We start from the raw sequence: 22,852 nt of genomic DNA, 5'->3' as shown, positions 1-22,852 counted from the left end.
TGGACTTTACCTGATCTCCCCGTACAATACAACAGCTGTCGGTGGACGTTACCTGGCCTCCTAGTATAATACAACACCTGTAGCTGGGCTTTACCTCGCCTCCTAGTATAATACAACACCTGTAGCTGGACTTTACCTGACCTCCTCGTACAATACAACACCTGTAGCTGGACTTTACTTGACCTCCTAGTATAATACACCACCTTGAGTGGACTTTACCTGACCTCCTAGTATAATACAACACCTGTAGCTGGACTTTACCTAACCTCCTAGTATAATACAACACCTGTAGCTGGACTTTACCTCACCTCCTAGTATAATACAACACCTGTAGTTGGACTTTACCCGACCTCCTAGTATAATACAACACCTGTAGCTGAACTTTACCTGACCTCCTCGTACAATACAACACCTGTAGCTGGACTTTACTTGACCTCCTAGTATAATACAACACCTTTAGTGGACTTTACCTGACCTCCTAGTATAATACAACACCTGTAGTGGACTTGATCTGACCTCCTAGTATAATACGACACCTGTAGCTGGACTTTACCTAACCTCCTAGTATAATACAACACCTGTAGCTGGACTTTACCTCGCCTCCTAGTATAATACAACACCTGTAGCTGGACTTTACCTGACCTCCTAGTGTAATACAACACCTGTAGTGGACTTTACCTGACCTCCTAGTATAATACAACACCTGTAGCTGGACTTTACCTCGCCTCCTAGTATAATACAACATCTGTAGCTGGACTTTACCTGACCTCCTAGTATAATACAACACCTGTAGTTGGACTTTACCTAACCTCCTAGTATAATACAACACCTGTAGCTGGACTTTACCTAACCTCCTAGTATAATACAACACCTGTAGCTGGACTTTACCTTGCCTCCTAGTATAATACAACACCTGTAGCTGGACTTTACCTGACCTCCTAGTATAATACAACACCTGTAGCTGGACTTTACCTCGCCTCCTAGTATAATACAACACCTGTAGCTGGACTTTACCTGACCTCCTTGTAAAGTGCAACACCTGTAGCTGGACTTTATCTGACCTCCTAGTATAATACAACACCTGTAGCTGGACTTTACCTGATCTCCCCGTACAATACAACAGCTGTCGGTGGACTTTACCTGGCCTCCTAGTATAATACAACACCTGTAGCTGGACTTTATCTGACCTCCTAGTATAATACAACACCTGTAGCTGGACTTTACCTGACCTCCTTGTAAAGTGCAACACCTGTACCTGGACTTTATCTGACCTCCTAGTATAATACAACACCTGTAGCTGGACTTTACTTGACCTCCTAGTATAATACAACACCTATAGCTGGACTTTACCTTACCTCCTAGTATAATACAACACCTGTAGTGGACTTTACCTGGCCTCCTAGTATAGTTAAGCATCTGTATTGGACTTACCCGACCTCCTAGTATAATACAACACCTGTAGCTGGACTTTACTTGACCTCCTAGTATAATACAACACCTGTAGCTGGGCTTTACCTCGCCTCCTAGTATAATACAACACCTGTAGCTGGACTTTACCTCACCTCCTAGTATAATACAACACCTGTAGCTGGACTTTACCCGACCTCCTAGTATAACACAACACCTGTGGCTGGACTTTACCTGACCTCCTCATACAATACAACACCTGTAGCTGGACTTTACTTGACCTCCTAGTATAATACAACACCTTTAGTGGACTTTACCTGACCTCCTAGTATAATACAACACCTGTAGTGGACTTGATCTGACCTCCTAGTATAATACGACACCTGTAGCTGGACTTTACCTAACCTCCTAGTATAATACAACACCTGTAGTGGACTTTACCTAACCTCCTAGTATAATACAACACCTGTAGCTGGACTTTACTTTAACTCCTAGTATAATACAACACCTGTAGTGGACTTTACCTGGCCTCCTAGTATAGTAAAGCATCTGTATTGGACTTACCCAACCTCCTAGTATAATACAACACCTGTAGCTGGACTTTACCTAACCTCCTAGTATAATACAACACCTGTAGCTGGACTTTACCTCGCCTCCTAGTATAATACAACACCTGTAGCTGGACTTTACCTTACCTCCTAGTATAATACAACACCTGTAGCAGGACTTTACTTGACCTCCTAGTATAATACAACACCTGTCGCTGGACTTTACCTGACCTCCTAGTATAATAAAGCACCCGTAGCTGGACTTTATCTGACCTCCTAGTATAATACAACACCTAGCTGGACTTTACCTCACCTCCTAGTATAATACAACACCTGTAGCTGGACTTTACCTAACCTCCTAGTATAATACAACACCTGTAGCTGGGCTTTACCTCGCCTCCTAGTATAATACAACACCTGTAGTTGGACTTTACCTGACCTCCTCGTACAATACAACACCTGTAGCTGGACTTTACTTGACCTCCTAGTATAATACAACACCTTTAGTGGACTTTACCTGACCTCCTAGTATAATACAACACCTGTAGTGGACTTTATCTGACCTCCTAGTATAATACAACACCTGTAGCTGGACTTTACCTAACCTCCTAGTATAATACAACACCTGTAGCTGGACTTTACCTCACCTCCTAGTATAATACAACACCTGTAGCTGGACTTTACCCGACCTCCTAGTATAACACAACACCTGTGGCTGGACTTTACCTGACCTCCTCATACAATACAACACCTGTAGCTGGACTTTACTTGACCTCCTAGTATAATACAACACCTTTAGTGGACTTTACCTGACCTCCTAGTATAATACAACACCTGTAGTGGACTTGATCTGACCTCCTAGTATAATACGACACCTGTAGCTGGACTTTACCTAACCTCCTAGTATAATACAACACCTGTAGTGGACTTTACCTAACCTCCTAGTATAATACAACACCTGTAGCTGGACTTTACTTTAACTCCTAGTATAATACAACACCTGTAGTGGACTTTACCTGGCCTCCTAGTATAGTAAAGCATCTGTATTGGACTTACCCAACCTCCTAGTATAATACAACACCTGTAGCTGGACTTTACCTAACCTCCTAGTATAATACAACACCTGTAGCTGGACTTTACCTCGCCTCCTAGTATAATACAACACCTGTAGCTGGACTTTACCTTACCTCCTAGTATAATACAACACCTGTAGCAGGACTTTACTTGACCTCCTAGTATAATACAACACCTGTCGCTGGACTTTACCTGACCTCCTAGTATAATAAAGCACCCGTAGCTGGACTTTATCTGACCTCCTAGTATAATACAACACCTAGCTGGACTTTACCTCACCTCCTAGTATAATACAACACCTGTAGCTGGACTTTACCTAACCTCCTAGTATAATACAACACCTGTAGCTGGGCTTTACCTCGCCTCCTAGTATAATACAACACCTGTAGTTGGACTTTACCTGACCTCCTCGTACAATACAACACCTGTAGCTGGACTTTACCTAACCTCCTAGTATAATACAACACCTGTAGCTGGGCTTTACCTCGCCTCCTAGTATAATACAACACCTGTAGTTGGACTTTACCTGACCTCCTCGTACAATACAACACCTGTAGCTGGACTTTACTTGACCTCCTAGTATAATACAACACCTGTAGCTGGATTTTACCTGAACTCCTAGTATAACACAACACCTGTAACTGAACTTTACCTGGCCTCCTAGTTTAATACAACACCTGTAGCTGTACTTTACCTGACCTCCTAGTATAATACAACACCTGTAGCTGGATTTTACCTTACCTCCTAGTATAATACAACACCTAGCTGGACTTTACCTCACCTCCTAGTATAATACAACACCTGTAGCTGGACTTTACCTAACCTCCTAGTATAATACAACACCTGTAGCTGGGCTTTACCTCGCCTCCTAGTATAATACAACACCTGTAGTTGGACTTTACCTGACCTCCTCGTACAATACAACACCTGTAGCTGGACTTTACTTGACCTCCTAGTATAATACAACACCTTTAGTGGACTTTACCTGACCTCCTAGTATAATACAACACCTGTAGTGGACTTTATCTGACCTCCTAGTATAATACAACACCTGTAGCTGGACTTTACCTAACCTCCTAGTATAATACAACACCTGTAGCTGGACTTTACCTCACCTCCTAGTATAATACAACACCTGTAGCTGGACTTTACCCGACCTCCTAGTATAACACAACACCTGTGGCTGGACTTTACCTGACCTCCTCATACAATACAACACCTGTAGCTGGACTTTACTTGACCTCCTAGTATAATACAACACCTTTAGTGGACTTTACCTGACCTCCTAGTATAATACAACACCTGTAGTGGACTTGATCTGACCTCCTAGTATAATACGACACCTGTAGCTGGACTTTACCTAACCTCCTAGTATAATACAACACCTGTAGTGGACTTTACCTAACCTCCTAGTATAATACAACACCTGTAGCTGGACTTTACTTTAACTCCTAGTATAATACAACACCTGTAGTGGACTTTACCTGGCCTCCTAGTATAGTAAAGCATCTGTATTGGACTTACCCAACCTCCTAGTATAATACAACACCTGTAGCTGGACTTTACCTAACCTCCTAGTATAATACAACACCTGTAGCTGGACTTTACCTCGCCTCCTAGTATAATACAACACCTGTAGCTGGACTTTACCTTACCTCCTAGTATAATACAACACCTGTAGCAGGACTTTACTTGACCTCCTAGTATAATACAACACCTGTCGCTGGACTTTACCTGACCTCCTAGTATAATAAAGCACCCGTAGCTGGACTTTATCTGACCTCCTAGTATAATACAACACCTAGCTGGACTTTACCTCACCTCCTAGTATAATACAACACCTGTAGCTGGACTTTACCTAACCTCCTAGTATAATACAACACCTGTAGCTGGGCTTTACCTCGCCTCCTAGTATAATACAACACCTGTAGTTGGACTTTACCTGACCTCCTCGTACAATACAACACCTGTAGCTGGACTTTACCTAACCTCCTAGTATAATACAACACCTGTAGCTGGGCTTTACCTCGCCTCCTAGTATAATACAACACCTGTAGTTGGACTTTACCTGACCTCCTCGTACAATACAACACCTGTAGCTGGACTTTACCTGACCTCCTAGTATAATACAACACCTGTAGCTGGATTTTACCTGACCTCCTAGTATAACACAACACCTGTAACTGAACTTTACCTGGCCTCCTAGTTTAATACAACACCTGTAGCTGTACTTTACCTGACCTCCTAGTATAATACAACACCTGTAGCTGGATTTTACCTTACCTCCTAGTATAATACAACACCTAGCTGGACTTTACCTCACCTCCTAGTATAATACAACACCTGTAGCTGGACTTTACCTAACCTCCTAGTATAATACAACACCTGTAGCTGGGCTTTACCTCGCCTCCTAGTATAATACAACACCTGTAGTTGGACTTTACCTGACCTCCTCGTACAATACAACACCTGTAGCTGGACTTTACTTGACCTCCTAGTATAATACAACACCTTTAGTGGACTTTACCTGACCTCCTAGTATAATACAACACCTGTAGTGGACTTTATCTGACCTCCTAGTATAATACAACACCTGTAGCTGGACTTTACCTAACCTCCTAGTATAATACAACACCTGTAGCTGGACTTTACCTCACCTCCTAGTATAATACAACACCTGTAGCTGGACTTTACCCGACCTCCTAGTATAACACAACACCTGTGGCTGGACTTTACCTGACCTCCTCATACAATACAACACCTGTAGCTGGACTTTACTTGACCTCCTAGTATAATACAACACCTTTAGTGGACTTTACCTGACCTCCTAGTATAATACAACACCTGTAGTGGACTTGATCTGACCTCCTAGTATAATACGACACCTGTAGCTGGACTTTACCTAACCTCCTAGTATAATACAACACCTGTAGCTGGGCTTTACCTCGCCTCCTAGTATAATAAAACACCTGTAGCTGGGCTTTACCTGACCTCCTAGTATAATACAACACCTGTAGCTGGACTTTACCTAACCTCCTAGTATAATACAACACCTGTAGTGGACTTTACCTAACCTCCTAGTATAATACAACACCTGTAGCTGGACTTTACTTGAACTCCTAGTATAATACAACACCTGTAGTGGACTTTACCTGGCCTCCTAGTATAGTAAAGCATCTGTATTGGGATTACCCAACCTCCTAGTATAATACAACACCTGTAGCTGGACTTTACCTAACCTCCTAGTATAATACAACACCTGTAGCTGGACTTTACCTCGCCTCCTAGTATAATACAACGCCTGTAGCTGGACTTTACTTGACCTCCTAGTATAATACAACACCTGTCGCTGGACTTTACCTGACCTCCTAGTATAATAAAGCACCCGTAGCTGGACTTTATCTGACCTCCTAGTATAATACAACACCTAGCTGGACTTTACCTCACCTCCTAGTATAATACAACACCTGTAGCTGGACTTTACCTAACCTCCTAGTGTAATACAACACCTGTAGCTGGGCTTTACCTCGCCTCCTAGTATAATACAACACCTGTAGTTGGACTTTACCTGACCTCCTTGTACAATACAACACCTGTAGCTGGACTTTACTTGACCTCCTAGTATAATACAACACCTTTAGTGGACTTTACCTGACCTCCTAGTATAATACAACACCTGTAGTGGACTTTATCTGACCTCCTAGTATAATACAACACCTGTAGCTGGACTTTACCTAACCTCCTAGTATAATACAACACCTGTAGCTGGACTTTACCTCACCTCCTAGTATAATACAACACCTGTAGTTGTACTTTACCTGACCTCCTCGTACAATACAACACCTGTAGCTGGACTTTACTTGACCTCCTAGTATAATACAACACCTTTAGTGGACTTTACCTGACCTCCTAGTATAATACAACACCTGTAGTGGACTTTATCTGACCTCCTAGTATAATACAACACCTGTAGCTGGACTTTACCTAACCTAGTATAATACAACACCTGTAGCTGGACTTTACCTCACCTCCTAGTATAATACAACACCTGTAGCTGGACTTTACCCGACCTCCTAGTATAACACAACACCTGTGGCTGGACTTTACCTGACCTCCTCATACAATACAACACCTGTAGCTGGACTTTACTTGACCTCCTAGTATAATACAACACCTTTAGTGGACTTTACCTGACCTCCTAGTATAATACAACACCTGTAGTGGACTTGATCTGACCTCCTAGTATAATACGACACCTGTAGCTGGACTTTACCTAACCTCCTAGTATAATACAACACCTGTAGCTGGGCTTTACCTCGCCTCCTAGTATAATAAAACACCTGTAGCTGGGCTTTCCCTGACCTCCTAGTATAATACAACACCTGTAGTGGACTTTACCTAACCTCCTAGTATAATACAACACCTGTAGCTGGACTTTACTTGAACTCCTAGTATAATACAACACCTGTAGTGGACTTTACCTGCCTCCTAGTATAGTAAAGCATCTGTATTGGACTTACCTGACCTCCTAGTATAATACAACACCTGTAGCTGGACTTTACCTAACCTCCTAGTATAATACAACACCTGTAGCTGGACTTTACCTCACCTCCTAGTATAATACAACACCTGTAGCTGGGCTTTACCTCGCCTCCTAGTATAATACAACACCTGTAGTTGGACTTTACCTGACCTCCTCGTACAATACAACACCTGTAGCTGGACTTTACCTAACCTCCTAGTATAATACAACACCTGTAGCTGGGCTTTACCTCGCCTCCTAGTATAATACAACACCTGTAGTTGGACTTTACCTGACCTCCTCGTACAATACAACACCTGTAGCTGGACTTTACTTGACCTCCTAGTATAATACAACACCTGTCGCTGGACTTTACCTGACCTCCTAGTATAATAAAGCACCCGTAGCTGGACTTTATCTGACCTCCTAGTATAATACAACACCTAGCTGGACTTTACCTCACCTCCTAGTATAATACAACACCTGTAGCTGGACTTTACCTAACCTCCTAGTATAATACAACACCTGTAGCTGGGCTTTACCTCGCCTCCTAGTATAATACAACACCTGTAGTTGGACTTTACCTGACCTCCTCGTACAATACAACACCTGTAGCTGGACTTTACCTAACCTCCTAGTATAATACAACACCTGTAGCTGGGCTTTACCTCGCCTCCTAGTATAATACAACACCTGTAGTTGGACTTTACCTGACCTCCTCGTACAATACAACACCTGTAGCTGGACTTTACTTGACCTCCTAGTATAATACAACACCTGTAGCTGGATTTTACCTGACCTCCTAGTATAACACAACACCTGTAACTGAACTTTACCTGGCCTCCTAGTTTAATACAACACCTGTAGCTGTACTTTACCTGACCTCCTAGTATAATACAACACCTGTAGCTGGATTTTACCTTACCTCCTAGTATAATACAACACCTAGCTGGACTTTACCTCACCTCCTAGTATAATACAACACCTGTAGCTGGACTTTACCTAACCTCCTAGTATAATACAACACCTGTAGCTGGGCTTTACCTCGCCTCCTAGTATAATACAACACCTGTAGTTGGACTTTACCTGACCTCCTCGTACAATACAACACCTGTAGCTGGACTTTACTTGACCTCCTAGTATAATACAACACCTTTAGTGGACTTTACCTGACCTCCTAGTATAATACAACACCTGTAGTGGACTTTATCTGACCTCCTAGTATAATACAACACCTGTAGCTGGACTTTACCTAACCTCCTAGTATAATACAACACCTGTAGCTGGACTTTACCTCACCTCCTAGTATAATACAACACCTGTAGCTGGACTTTACCCGACCTCCTAGTATAACACAACACCTGTGGCTGGACTTTACCTGACCTCCTCATACAATACAACACCTGTAGCTGGACTTTACTTGACCTCCTAGTATAATACAACACCTGTAGTGGACTTGATCTGACCTCCTAGTATAATACGACACCTGTAGCTGGACTTTACCTAACCTCCTAGTATAATACAACACCTGTAGCTGGGCTTTACCTCGCCTCCTAGTATAATAAAACACCTGTAGCTGGGCTTTACCTGACCTCCTAGTATAATACAACACCTGTAGCTGGACTTTACCTAACCTCCTAGTATAATACAACACCTGTAGTGGACTTTACCTAACCTCCTAGTATAATACAACACCTGTAGCTGGACTTTACTTGAACTCCTAGTATAATACAACACCTGTAGTGGACTTTACCTGGCCTCCTAGTATAGTAAAGCATCTGTATTGGGATTACCCAACCTCCTAGTATAATACAACACCTGTAGCTGGACTTTACCTAACCTCCTAGTATAATACAACACCTGTAGCTGGACTTTACCTCGCCTCCTAGTATAATACAACACCTGTAGCTGGACTTTACTTGACCTCCTAGTATAATACAACACCTGTCGCTGGACTTTACCTGACCTCCTAGTATAATAAAGCACCCGTAGCTGGACTTTATCTGACCTCCTAGTATAATACAACACCTAGCTGGACTTTACCTCACCTCCTAGTATAATACAACACCTGTAGCTGGACTTTACCTAACCTCCTAGTGTAATACAACACCTGTAGCTGGGCTTTACCTCGCCTCCTAGTATAATACAACACCTGTAGTTGGACTTTACCTGACCTCCTCGTACAATACAACACCTGTAGCTGGACTTTACTTGACCTCCTAGTATAATACAACACCTTTAGTGGACTTTACCTGACCTCCTAGTATAATACAACACCTGTAGTGGACTTTATCTGACCTCCTAGTATAATAAAACACCTGTAGCTGGACTTTACCTAACCTCCTAGTATAATACAACACCTGTAGCTGGACTTTACCTCACCTCCTAGTATAATACAACACCTGTAGTTGGACTTTACCTGACCTCCTCGTACAATACAACACCTGTAGCTGGACTTTACTTGACCTCCTAGTATAATACAACACCTTTAGTGGACTTTACCTGACCTCCTAGTATAATACAACACCTGTAGTGGACTTTATCTGACCTCCTAGTATAATACAACACCTGTAGCTGGACTTTACCTAACCTAGTATAATACAACACCTGTAGCTGGACTTTACCTCACCTCCTAGTATAATACAACACCTGTAGCTGGACTTTACCCGACCTCCTAGTATAACACAACACCTGTGGCTGGACTTTACCTGACCTCCTCATACAATACAACACCTGTAGCTGGACTTTACTTGACCTCCTAGTATAATACAACACCTTTAGTGGACTTTACCTGACCTCCTAGTATAATACAACACCTGTAGTGGACTTGATCTGACCTCCTAGTATAATACGACACCTGTAGCTGGACTTTACCTAACCTCCTAGTATAATACAACACCTGTAGCTGGGCTTTACCTCGCCTCCTAGTATAATAAAACACCTGTAGCTGGGCTTTACCTGACCTCCTAGTATAATACAACACCTGTAGTGGACTTTACCTAACCTCCTAGTATAATACAACACCTGTAGCTGGACTTTACTTGAACTCCTAGTATAATACAACACCTGTAGTGGACTTTACCTGGCCTCCTAGTATAGTAAAGCATCTGTATTGGACTTACCTGACCTCCTAGTATAATACAACACCTGTAGCTGGACTTTACCTAACCTCCTAGTATAATACAACACCTGTAGCTGGACTTTACCTCACCTCCTAGTATAATACAACACCTGTAGTTGGACTTTACCTGACCTCCTCGTACAATACAACACCTGTAGCTGGACTTTACTTGACCTCCTAGTATAATACAACACCTTTAGTGGACTTTACCTGACCTCCTAGTATAATACAACACCTGTAGTGGACTTTATCTGACCTCCTAGTATAATACAACACCTGTAGCTGGACTTTACCTAACCTAGTATAATACAACACCTGTAGCTGGACTTTACCTCACCTCCTAGTATAATACAACACCTGTAGCTGGACTTTACCCGACCTCCTAGTATAACACAACACCTGTGGCTGGACTTTACCTGACCTCCTCATACAATACAACACCTGTAGCTGGACTTTACGTGACCTCCTAGTATAATACAACACCTTTAGTGGACTTTACCTGACCTCCTAGTATAATACGACACCTGTAGCTGGACTTTACCTAACCTCCTAGTATAATACAACACCTGTAGCTGGGCTTTACCTCGCCTCCTAGTATAATACAACACCTGTAGTGGACTTTACCTAACCTCCTAGTATAATACAACACCTGTAGCTGGACTTTACTTGAACTCCTAGTATAATACAACACCTGTAGTGGACTTTACCTGGCCTCCTAGTATAGTAAAGCATCTGTATTGGACTTACCTGACCTCCTAGTATAATACAACACCTGTAGCTGGACTTTACCTAACCTCCTAGTATAATACAACACCTGTAGCTGGACTTTACCTCGCCTCCTAGTATAATACAACACCTGTAGCTGGACTTTACCTTACCTCCTAGTATAATACAACACCTGTAGCTGGACTTTACTTGACCTCCTAGTATAATACAACACCTGTCGCTGGACTTTACCTGACCTCCTAGTATAATAAAGCACCCGTAGCTGGACTTTATCTGACCTCCTAGTATAATACAACACCTAGCTGGACTTTACCTCACCTCCTAGTATAATACAACACCTGTAGCTGGACTTTACCTAACCTCCTAGTGTAATACAACACCTGTAGCTGGGCTTTACCTCGCCTCCTAGTATAATACAACACCTGTAGTTGGACTTTACCTGACCTCCTCGTACAATACAACACCTGTAGCTGGACTTTACTTGACCTCCTAGTATAATACAACACCTTTAGTGGACTTTACCTGACCTCCTAGTATAATACAACACCTGTAGTGGACTTTATCTGACCTCCTAGTATAATACAACACCTGTAGCTGGACTTTACCTAACCTCCTAGTATAATACAACACCTGTAGCTGGACTTTACCTCACCTCCTAGTATAATACAACACCTGTAGTTGGACTTTACCTGACCTCCTCGTACAATACAACACCTGTAGCTGGACTTTACTTGACCTCCTAGTATAATACAACACCTTTAGTGGACTTTACCTGACCTCCTAGTATAATACAACACCTGTAGTGGACTTTATCTGACCTCCTAGTATAATACAACACCTGTAGCTGGACTTTACCTAACCTAGTATAATACAACACCTGTAGCTGGACTTTACCTCACCTCCTAGTATAATACAACACCTGTAGTTGGACTTTACCTGACCTCCTCGTACAATACAACACCTGTAGCTGGACTTTACTTGACCTCCTAGTATAATACAACACCTTTAGTGGACTTTACCTGACCTCCTAGTATAATACAACACCTGTAGTGGACTTTATCTGACCTCCTAGTATAATACAACACCTGTAGCTGGACTTTACCTAACCTAGTATAATACAACACCTGTAGCTGGACTTTACCTCACCTCCTAGTATAATACAACACCTGTAGCTGGACTTTACCCGACCTCCTAGTATAACACAACACCTGTGGCTGGACTTTACCTGACCTCCTCATACAATACAACACCTGTAGCTGGACTTTACGTGACCTCCTAGTATAATACAACACCTTTAGTGGACTTTACCTGACCTCCTAGTATAATACGACACCTGTAGCTGGACTTTACCTAACCTCCTAGTATAATACAACACCTGTAGCTGGGCTTTACCTCGCCTCCTAGTATAATACAACACCTGTAGTGGACTTTACCTAACCTCCTAGTATAATACAACACCTGTAGCTGGACTTTACTTGAACTCCTAGTATAATACAACACCTGTAGTGGACTTTACCTGGCCTCCTAGTATAGTAAAGCATCTGTATTGGACTTACCTGACCTCCTAGTATAATACAACACCTGTAGCTGGACTTTACCTAACCTCCTAGTATAATACAACACCTGTAGCTGGACTTTACCTCGCCTCCTAGTATAATACAACACCTGTAGCTGGACTTTACCTTACCTCCTAGTATAATACAACACCTGTAGCTGGACTTTACTTGACCTCCTAGTATAATACAACACCTGTCGCTGGACTTTACCTGACCTCCTAGTATAATAAAGCACCCGTAGCTGGACTTTATCTGACCTCCTAGTATAATACAACACCTAGCTGGACTTTACCTCACCTCCTAGTATAATACAACACCTGTAGCTGGACTTTACCTAACCTCCTAGTGTAATACAACACCTGTAGCTGGGCTTTACCTCGCCTCCTAGTATAATACAACACCTGTAGTTGGACTTTACCTGACCTCCTCGTACAATACAACACCTGTAGCTGGACTTTACTTGACCTCCTAGTATAATACAACACCTTTAGTGGACTTTACCTGACCTCCTAGTATAATACAACACCTGTAGTGGACTTTATCTGACCTCCTAGTATAATACAACACCTGTAGCTGGACTTTACCTAACCTCCTAGTATAATACAACACCTGTAGCTGGACTTTACCTCACCTCCTAGTATAATACAACACCTGTAGTTGGACTTTACCTGACCTCCTCGTACAATACAACACCTGTAGCTGGACTTTACTTGACCTCCTAGTATAATACAACACCTTTAGTGGACTTTACCTGACCTCCTAGTATAATACAACACCTGTAGTGGACTTTATCTGACCTCCTAGTATAATACAACACCTGTAGCTGGACTTTACCTAACCTAGTATAATACAACACCTGTAGCTGGACTTTACCTCACCTCCTAGTATAATACAACACCTGTAGCTGGACTTTACCCGACCTCCTAGTATAACACAACACCTGTGGCTGGACTTTACCTGACCTCCTCATACAATACAACACCTGTAGCTGGACTTTACTTGACCTCCTAGTATAATACAACACCTTTAGTGGACTTTACCTGACCTCCTAGTATAATACAACACCTGTAGTGGACTTGATCTGACCTCCTAGTATAATACGACACCTGTAGCTGGACTTTACCTAACCTCCTAGTATAATACAACACCTGTAGCTGGGCTTTACCTCGCCTCCTAGTATAATAAAACACCTGTAGCTGGGCTTTACCTGACCTCCTAGTATAATACAACACCTGTAGTGGACTTTACCTAACCTCCTAGTATAATACAACACCTGTAGCTGGACTTTACTTGAACTCCTAGTATAATACAACACCTGTAGTGGACTTTACCTGGCCTCCTAGTATAGTAAAGCATCTGTATTGGACTTACCTGACCTCCTAGTATAATACAACACCTGTAGCTGGACTTTACCTAACCTCCTAGTATAATACAACACCTGTAGCTGGACTTTACCTCACCTCCTAGTATAATACAACACCTGTAGTTGGACTTTACCTGACCTCCTCGTACAATACAACACCTGTAGCTGGACTTTACTTGACCTCCTAGTATAATACAACACCTTTAGTGGACTTTACCTGACCTCCTAGTATAATACAACACCTGTAGTGGACTTTATCTGACCTCCTAGTATAATACAACACCTGTAGCTGGACTTTACCTAACCTAGTATAATACAACACCTGTAGCTGGACTTTACCTCACCTCCTAGTATAATACAACACCTGTAGCTGGACTTTACCCGACCTCCTAGTATATCACAACACCTGTGGCTGGACTTTACCTGACCTCCTCATACAATACAACACCTGTAGCTGGACTTTACGTGACCTCCTAGTATAATACAACACCTTTAGTGGACTTTACCTGACCTCCTAGTATAATACGACACCTGTAGCTGGACTTTACCTAACCTCCTAGTATAATACAACACCTGTAGCTGGGCTTTACCTCGCCTCCTAGTATAATACAACACCTGTAGTGGACTTTACCTAACCTCCTAGTATAATACAACACCTGTAGCTGGACTTTACTTGAACTCCTAGTATAATACAACACCTGTAGTGGACTTTACCTGGCCTCCTAGTATAGTAAAGCATCTGTATTGGACTTACCTGACCTCCTAGTATAATACAACACCTGTAGCTGGACTTTACCTAACCTCCTAGTATAATACAACACCTGTAGCTGGACTTTACCTCGCCTCCTAGTATAATACAACACCTGTAGCTGGACTTTACCTTACCTCCTAGTATAATACAACACCTGTAGCTGGACTTTACTTGACCTCCTAGTATAATACAACACCTGTCGCTGGACTTTACCTGACCTCCTAGTATAATAAAGCACCCGTAGCTGGACTTTATCTGACCTCCTAGTATAATACAACACCTAGCTGGACTTTACCTCACCTCCTAGTATAATACAACACCTGTAGCTGGACTTTACCTAACATCCTAGTATAATACAACACCTGTAGCTGGGCTTTACCTTGCCTCCTAGTATAATACAACACCTGTAGTTGGACTTTACCTGACCTCCTCGTACAATACAACACCTGTAGCTGGACTTTACTTGACCTCCTAGTATAATACAACACCTTTAGTGGACTTTACCTGACCTCCTAGTATAATACAACACCTGTAGTAGACTTTATCTGACCTCCTAGTATAATACAACACCTGTAGCTGGACTTTACCTAACCTCCTAGTATAATACAACACCTGTAGCTGGACTTTACCTCACCTCCTAGTATAATACAACACCTGTAGCTGGACTTTACCCGACTTCCTAGTATAACACAACACCTGTGGCTGGACTTTACCTGACCTCCTCATACAATACAACATCTGTAGCTGGACTTTACTTGACCTCCTAGTATAATACAACACCTTTAGTGGACTTTACCTGACCTCCTAGTATAATACAACACCTGTAGTGGACTTTATCTGACCTCCTAGTATAATACAACACCTGTAGCTGGACTTTACCTGACCTCCTTGTAAAGTGCAACACCTGTAGCTGGACTTTATCTGACCTCCTAGTATAATACAACACCTGTAGCTGGACTTTACCTGACCTCCTAGTATAATACAACACATGTAGCTGGACTTTACTTGACCTCCTAGTATAATACAACACCTGTAGTGGACTTTACCTGACCTCCTAGTATAATACAACACCTATAGCTGGACTTTCCTTGACCTCCCATTATAATACAACACCTGTAGCTGGGCTTTACCTCGCCTCCTAGTATAATACAACACCTGTCGCTGGACTTTACCTGACCTCCTAGTATAATACAACACCTGTAGCTGGACTTTACTTGACCTCCTAGTATAATACAACACCTGTAGCTGGACTTTACCTCGCCTCCTAGTATAATACAACACCTGTAGCTGGACTTTACCTGACCTCCTAGTATAATACAACACTTGTAGCTGGACTTTACTTGACCTACTAGTATAATACAACACCTGTAGCTGGGCTTTACCCCGCCTCCTAGTATAATACAACACCTGTAGCTGGACTTTACCTGACCTCCTTGTAAAGTGCAACGCCTGTAGGTGGACTTTATCTGACCTCCTAGTTTAATACAACACCTGTAGCTGGACTTTACCTGATCTCCCTGTACAATACAACACCTGTCAGTGGACGTTACCTGGCCTCCTAGTATAATACAACACCTGTAGCTGGACTTTACTTGACCTCCTAGTATAATACAACACCTGTAGCTGGACTTTACCTTACCTCCTAGTATAATACAACACCTGTAGCTGGACTTTACCTGGCCTCCTAGTATAATACAACACCTGTAGCTGGACTTTACTTGAACTCCTAGTACAATACAACACCTGTAGTGGACTTTACCTGGCCTCCTAGTATAATAAAGCATCTGTATTGGACTTTTCCGACCTCCTAGTATAATACAGCACCCGTAGCTGGACTTTATCTGACCTCATGGTATAATACAACACCTGTAGCTGGACTTTACCTCGCCTCCAAGTGTAATACAAGACCTGTATCTGGACTTTACCTGACCTCCTAGTATAATACAACACCTGTAGCTGGGCTTTACCTCGCCTCCTAGTATAATACAACACCTGTAGCAGGACTTTACCTGACCTCCTAGTATAATACAACACATGGAGCTGGACTTTACTTGACCTCCTAGTATAATACAACACCTGTTGTGGACTTTACCTGACCTCCTAGTATAATACAACACCTGTAGCTGGGCTTTACCTCGCCTCCTAGTATAATACAACACCTGTAGCTGGACTTTACCTGACCTCCTCGTACCATACAACACCTGTCGCTGGACTTTACCTGACCTCCTAGTATAATACAACACCTGTAGCTGGACTTTACCTGACCTCCTCGTACCATACAACACCTGTCGCTGGACTTTACCTGACCTCCTAGTATAATACAACACCTGTAGCTGGAATTTACCTGGCCTCTAGTATAATACAACACCTATAGCTGGACTTTAGCTGACCTCCTAGTATAAGACAACACCTGTACCGGGACTTTACCTGACCTCCTAGTATAATACAACACATGTAGCTGGACTTTACTTGACCTCCTAGTATAATACAACACCTGTAGTGGACATTACCTGACCTCCTAGTATAATACAACACCTGTAGCTGGACTTTCCTTGACCTCCTAGTATAATACAACACCTGTAGTGGACATTACCTGACCTCCTAGTATAATACAACACCTGTAGGTGGACTTTATCTGACCTCCTAGTATAATACAACACCTGTAGCTGAACTTTACCTGATCTCCCCGTACAATACAACACCTGTCGGTGGACGTTACCTGGCCTCCTAGTATAATACAACACCTGTAGCTGGACTTTCCTTGACCTCCTAGTATAATACAACACCTGTAGCTGGACTTTACCTGACCTCCTCGTACCATACAACACCTGTCGCTGGACTTTACCTGACCTCCTAGTATAATACAACACCTGTAGCTGGACTTTACCTGACCTCCTAGTATAATACAACACGTGTAGCTGGACTTTACTTGACCTCCTAGTATAATACAACACCTGTAGTGGACATTACCTGACCTCCTAGTATAATACAACACCTGTAGCTGGACTTTCCTTGACCTCCTAGTATAATACAACACCTGTTGCTGGGCTTTACCTCGCCTCCAATTATAATACAACACCTGTAGCTGGACTTTACCTGACCTCCTAGTATAATACAACACATGTAGCTGGACTTTACTTGACCTCCTAGTATAATACAACACCTGTCGCTGGACTTTATGTATCCTCCTAGTATAATACAACACCTGTCGCTGGACTTTACCTGACCTCCTAGTATAATTCAACTCTCGTAGCTGTACTTTACCTGACCTCCTAGTATAATACAACACCCGTATTTGGACTTTATCTGACCTCCTAGTATAATTCAACTCTCGTAGCTGTACTTTACCTGACCTCCTAGTTTAATACAGCACCTGTCGCTGGACTTTACCTGGCCTCCAATTATAATACAACACCTGTAGCTGGACTTTACCTCTCCTCCAATTATAATACAACACCTGTAGCTGGACTTTACCTGACCTCCTAGTATAATACAACACATGTAGCTGGACTTTACTTGACCTCCTAGTATAATACAACACCCGTAGCTGGACTATACCTGGCCTCCTAGTATAATACAGCACCTGTAGTGGACTTTACCTGGCCTCCTAGTATAATACAACACCTGTAGCGGGACTTTACCTGATCTCCTAGTATAATACAACACCTGTAGCTGGACTTTACTTGACCTCCTAGTATAATACAACACCTGTAGTGGACTTTACCTGACCTCCTAGTATAATACAACACCTGTAGCTGGACTTTACTTGACCTCCTAGTATAATACAACACCTGTAGTGGACTTTACCTGACCTCCTAGTATAATACAACACCTGTAGTGGACTTTACCTGACCTCCTAGTATAATACAGCACTTGTAGCTGGACTTTATCTGACCTCCTAGTATATTACAACACCTGTAGCTGGACTTTACTTGACCTCCTAGTATAGTACATCACCCTTTAGCTGGACTTTACCTGGCCTCCTAGTATAATACAGCACCTGTAGTGGACTTTACCTGGCCTCCTAGTATAATACAACACCTGTAGCTGGACTTTACCTCGCCTCCTAGTATAATACAACACCTGTAGTGGACTTTACCTGACCTCCTAGTATAGTACAACACCTATAGTGGACTTTACCTGACCTTCTAGTATAATGCAACACCTGTAGCTGGACTTTACCTGACCTTTTAGTATAATACAACACCTGTAGCTTTTAGATACCCCAATTAAACCTGTTCACACAGACACAGTGCACCCTATCCCAAGACACACACACAGTCTCAGCCTGTTATGACACTCTACCCTGCCCTGGCCCAGCCCATGTGAGTCAATAAGAGTGTGAGCTCATTCTGCGTTGTCAGCGAACACACAACAGCTGACTGCTCTGTTTAGTCAAACACACAACTGACACCCAAATACATTTAGCAACTTTAATTCAAGGTGGACTGGGATGAACACGACGTTTGCTCATAAAGTGATTGTTTATTTAGCTTGTTTAGTTTGTTGAACACACGCAAACACACGCACACACACACTCAATTTAACCTCATGTGATATTAGCCACGGTAAATACTGAAAGTCACCCTTTCTCCACCTCTAATGCTCTAGCTAACCTGACGTTCTCCTTTCCACCCCCGATCCTTCTGTTTCACCCATTTCCAAAGTTTGTCAAAAATAAATCCTGTCTGTTATTTATCATCTGATCCTCCTTTTATAGGCCGTTCTAGAAGAGGCATTTTCACACCGGATCATCTCATCCACATGACTCAACCTCCATAACAGAGTTTTGATTTATTTATGCTGAATTTGCTTCTACCTGACCTTTTTTCACACTGCAATCTTTACCGGGTGGCAAATCTCACTGTGGGGTAAAAATAGGACAGTATAAAAATATATATAATAGACCTATAGAAACTGCAGCAGTGGGGGATAAAATGTGCTAGATTTTTATGTAGCTTTAATTTACCTTTTAACACACACACTGGAGCATGAGTGGCCACGAGACACAGAGGATCTCCGTGTTGGCAGAGAGCTGATGGGTTGAGGGGACTGAATGGCAATGAAATGGACTCTGTAATAACCATGCGTGTTTAGTGGGCTAGATGACACCCAAGGGACTGGGTAGTTGACACACACCATGGCACGCACACACTCTCGTTTCGATTTGACTCAAGAGATTTTGCGTTTATGGGTTATATAATAACCCTTGTCTATAATAAGGGTTTGCATGAGAGGTGGACAGACTATTGGTGTGAGTGTATGTGTGTTTACTAGCTACTGTATGCGCCTCAGTGAATATGGCGGGTAGACCTCATGTATTTGCAGAACAGGAACAGGGGGGAGTGGAGGGCAACCTTTCCTCTTCATGGGGCGGCAGGGTAGCCTAGTGGTTAGTGTTGGACTACTAAATGAAAGGTTGCAAGTTCAAATCCCCGAGCTGACAAGGTACAAATCTGTTGTTCTGCACCTGAACAAGGCAGTTAACCCACTGTTCCTAGGCCGTCATTGAAAATAAGAATTTGTTCTTAACTGACTTGCCTAGTTAAATAAAGGTACAATTTAAATGTTTTCTTCTTGATATGATAATTGTTCAAATAACAGTGATTCTCCCCTTCATTGTTTTTTGTCATCAAGCCTCTTGCATCACGCCAAGCAACGTGTGTGTGTGCGTTTGTGCGTGTGTGTGTTTCTATTTTACAGTTACCTTTATTTCTTTTTGTTTCTCAGATAACGTTTACCTAAGAAAAGGTAAGCAGCCCTATCAGTCTTCCTGACGATCTCGCCTGCCTGCCTGCTAGTTCTTCTCAGCAAGGAAAAGTCTAAATGGGATCCTTGGGGCATCCAACTCTGACGTCACCCCATTGAAGTTGACGTTTAAAACAGTTGCTAGGGTTAGCTAGGGTTTTGGTTATGGTTAGGTTCAGGGTAGGTTAGGGGTTGGGTTTAGAGTTGGGACGTCCCAAGGATTCTGCATATCCCTAACCTTCTCAGCGTTGCATGTGTGCTTCCTTTTCCTCCTCCTTGTCAGCTTACAGGAAGTTGCCTCAGAGTTTGTTTGATTGTTATTCCCCCCACCCCCTGTCTTTCTGCATGCCCCCCTGTATTTCCCCATTTCTGCACCTCTCCCCCACCTATTATTTTGGACGGATAGATGATAGAAGTGTGCTGGCCTCACTTCTATCTGTATTAGGGGGGTTCTTGAATTACAGTGGCATTTGAGCATGGCATTTTGGTAACATCAAATATACCTGTTATGTCCATTAGGAAATGGGTCGCCAATACTTTTAAAATACTTTACCGTGATATGATTCATAATTTTACTCATGTTATTTCCTTTCATATACATTCACTAACATCAAGTGACACTGTATTTAGACACACCAAATTATTATTTTTGTAAAACATTTATTTCACCTTTATTTAACCAGGTAGGCAAGTTGAGAACAAGTTCTCATTTACAATTGCGACCTGGCCAAGATAAAGCAAAGCAGTTCAACACATACAACAACACAGAGTTACACATGGAGTAAAACAAACATACAGTCAATAATACAGTAGAAAAATAAGTCTATATACGATGTGAGCAAATGAGGTGAGAAGGGAGGTAAAGGCAAAAAAAGGCCATGGTGGCGAAGTAAATACAATATAGCAAGTAAAACACTGGAATGGTAGATTTGCAGTGGAAGAATGTGCAAAGTAGAAATAAAAATAATGGGGTGCAAAGGAGCAAAATAAATCAATAAATACAGTAGGGGAAAAGGTAGTTGTTTGGGGTCAATTATAGATGGGCTATGTACAGGTGCATTAATCTGTGAGCTGCTCTGACAGCTGGTGCTTAAAGCTAGTGAAGGAGATGAGTGTTTCCAGTTTCAGAGATTTTCGTAGTTCGTTGCAGTCATTGGCAGCAGAGAACTGGAAGGAGAGGCGGCCAAAGGAAGAATTGGTTTTGGGGGTGACCAGAGAGATATACCTGCTGGAGCGTGTGCTACAGGTGGGTGCTGTTATGGTGACCAGCAAGCTGAGATAAGGGGGGACTTTACATATCAGGGTCTTGTAGATGACCTGGAGCCAGTGGGTTTGGCGACGAGTATGAAGCGAGGGCCAGCCAACGAGAGTGTACAGGTCGCAGTGGTGGGTAGTATATGGGGCTTTGGTGACAAAACGGATGGCACTGTGATAGACTGCATCCAATTTATTGAGTAGGGTATTGGAGGCTATTTTGTAAATTACATCACCGAAGTCGAGGATCGGTCATTTTTACAAGGGTATGTTTGGCAGCATGATTGAAGGATGCTTTCTTGCGAAATAGGAAGATTTAACTTTGGATTGGAGATGTTTGATGTGAGTCTGGAAAGAGAGTTTACAGTCTTAACCGGACACCTAGGTATTTGTAGTTGTCCACATATTCTAAGTCAGAACCGTCCAGAGTAGTGATGCTAGACGGGCAGGCAGGTGCAGGCAGCGATCTGTTTAAGAGCATGCATTTAGTTTTACTTGTATTTAAGAGCAGTTGGAGGCCACGGAAGGAGAGTTGTATGGCATATTAATGGAATCCTCAAATGTATGACATTCTAAAAGGGGGTGATATGCTAATACTTAAAATATATAGACCCGTCCCCGATAACAGGTTGCCACTGGAGAGAATGCTCAAGGTCCTTGTAATCAATGATTTTCAAGGTGGTAACACCAATGACATTAAACTGTTGGACATACATTATACTAGTTTTAAAAAATAAGGTATTTTAATGGCCTTCTTTGTATTTGTTGATCTACACAAAATA

General features: G+C 42.4%; 1 protein-coding gene across 8 annotated transcripts in view; it reads left to right on the top strand.

Moving 5' to 3' along the window:
- LOC110490351 (scm-like with four MBT domains protein 2) overlaps positions 1–22,852 on the top strand; it is a 96,979-nt gene that overhangs the window by 43,587 nt on the left and 30,540 nt on the right. For 4 of the 8 annotated variants that reach the window (XM_036944689.2, XM_036944686.2, XM_036944688.2 and 1 more), the window contains exon 5: positions 20,799–20,819. The exons of the other annotated variants lie outside the window; for them this stretch is intronic. In XM_036944689.2, the coding sequence (XP_036800584.2) occupies positions 20,799–20,819 (21 nt within the window). The remainder of the gene's footprint in view (positions 1–20,798; positions 20,820–22,852) is intronic. 8 annotated transcript variants of the gene reach the window in all.

The sequence above is a fragment of the Oncorhynchus mykiss genome, chromosome 15 (genome assembly GCF_057628025.1).
Source record: "Oncorhynchus mykiss isolate SJ-2025 chromosome 15, ASM5762802v1, whole genome shotgun sequence".
NCBI lineage: Eukaryota > Metazoa > Chordata > Actinopteri > Salmoniformes > Salmonidae > Oncorhynchus > Oncorhynchus mykiss.
Note: the sequence above shows the minus strand (reverse complement) of the source record. Positions and strands in the feature narration are given on the sequence as shown.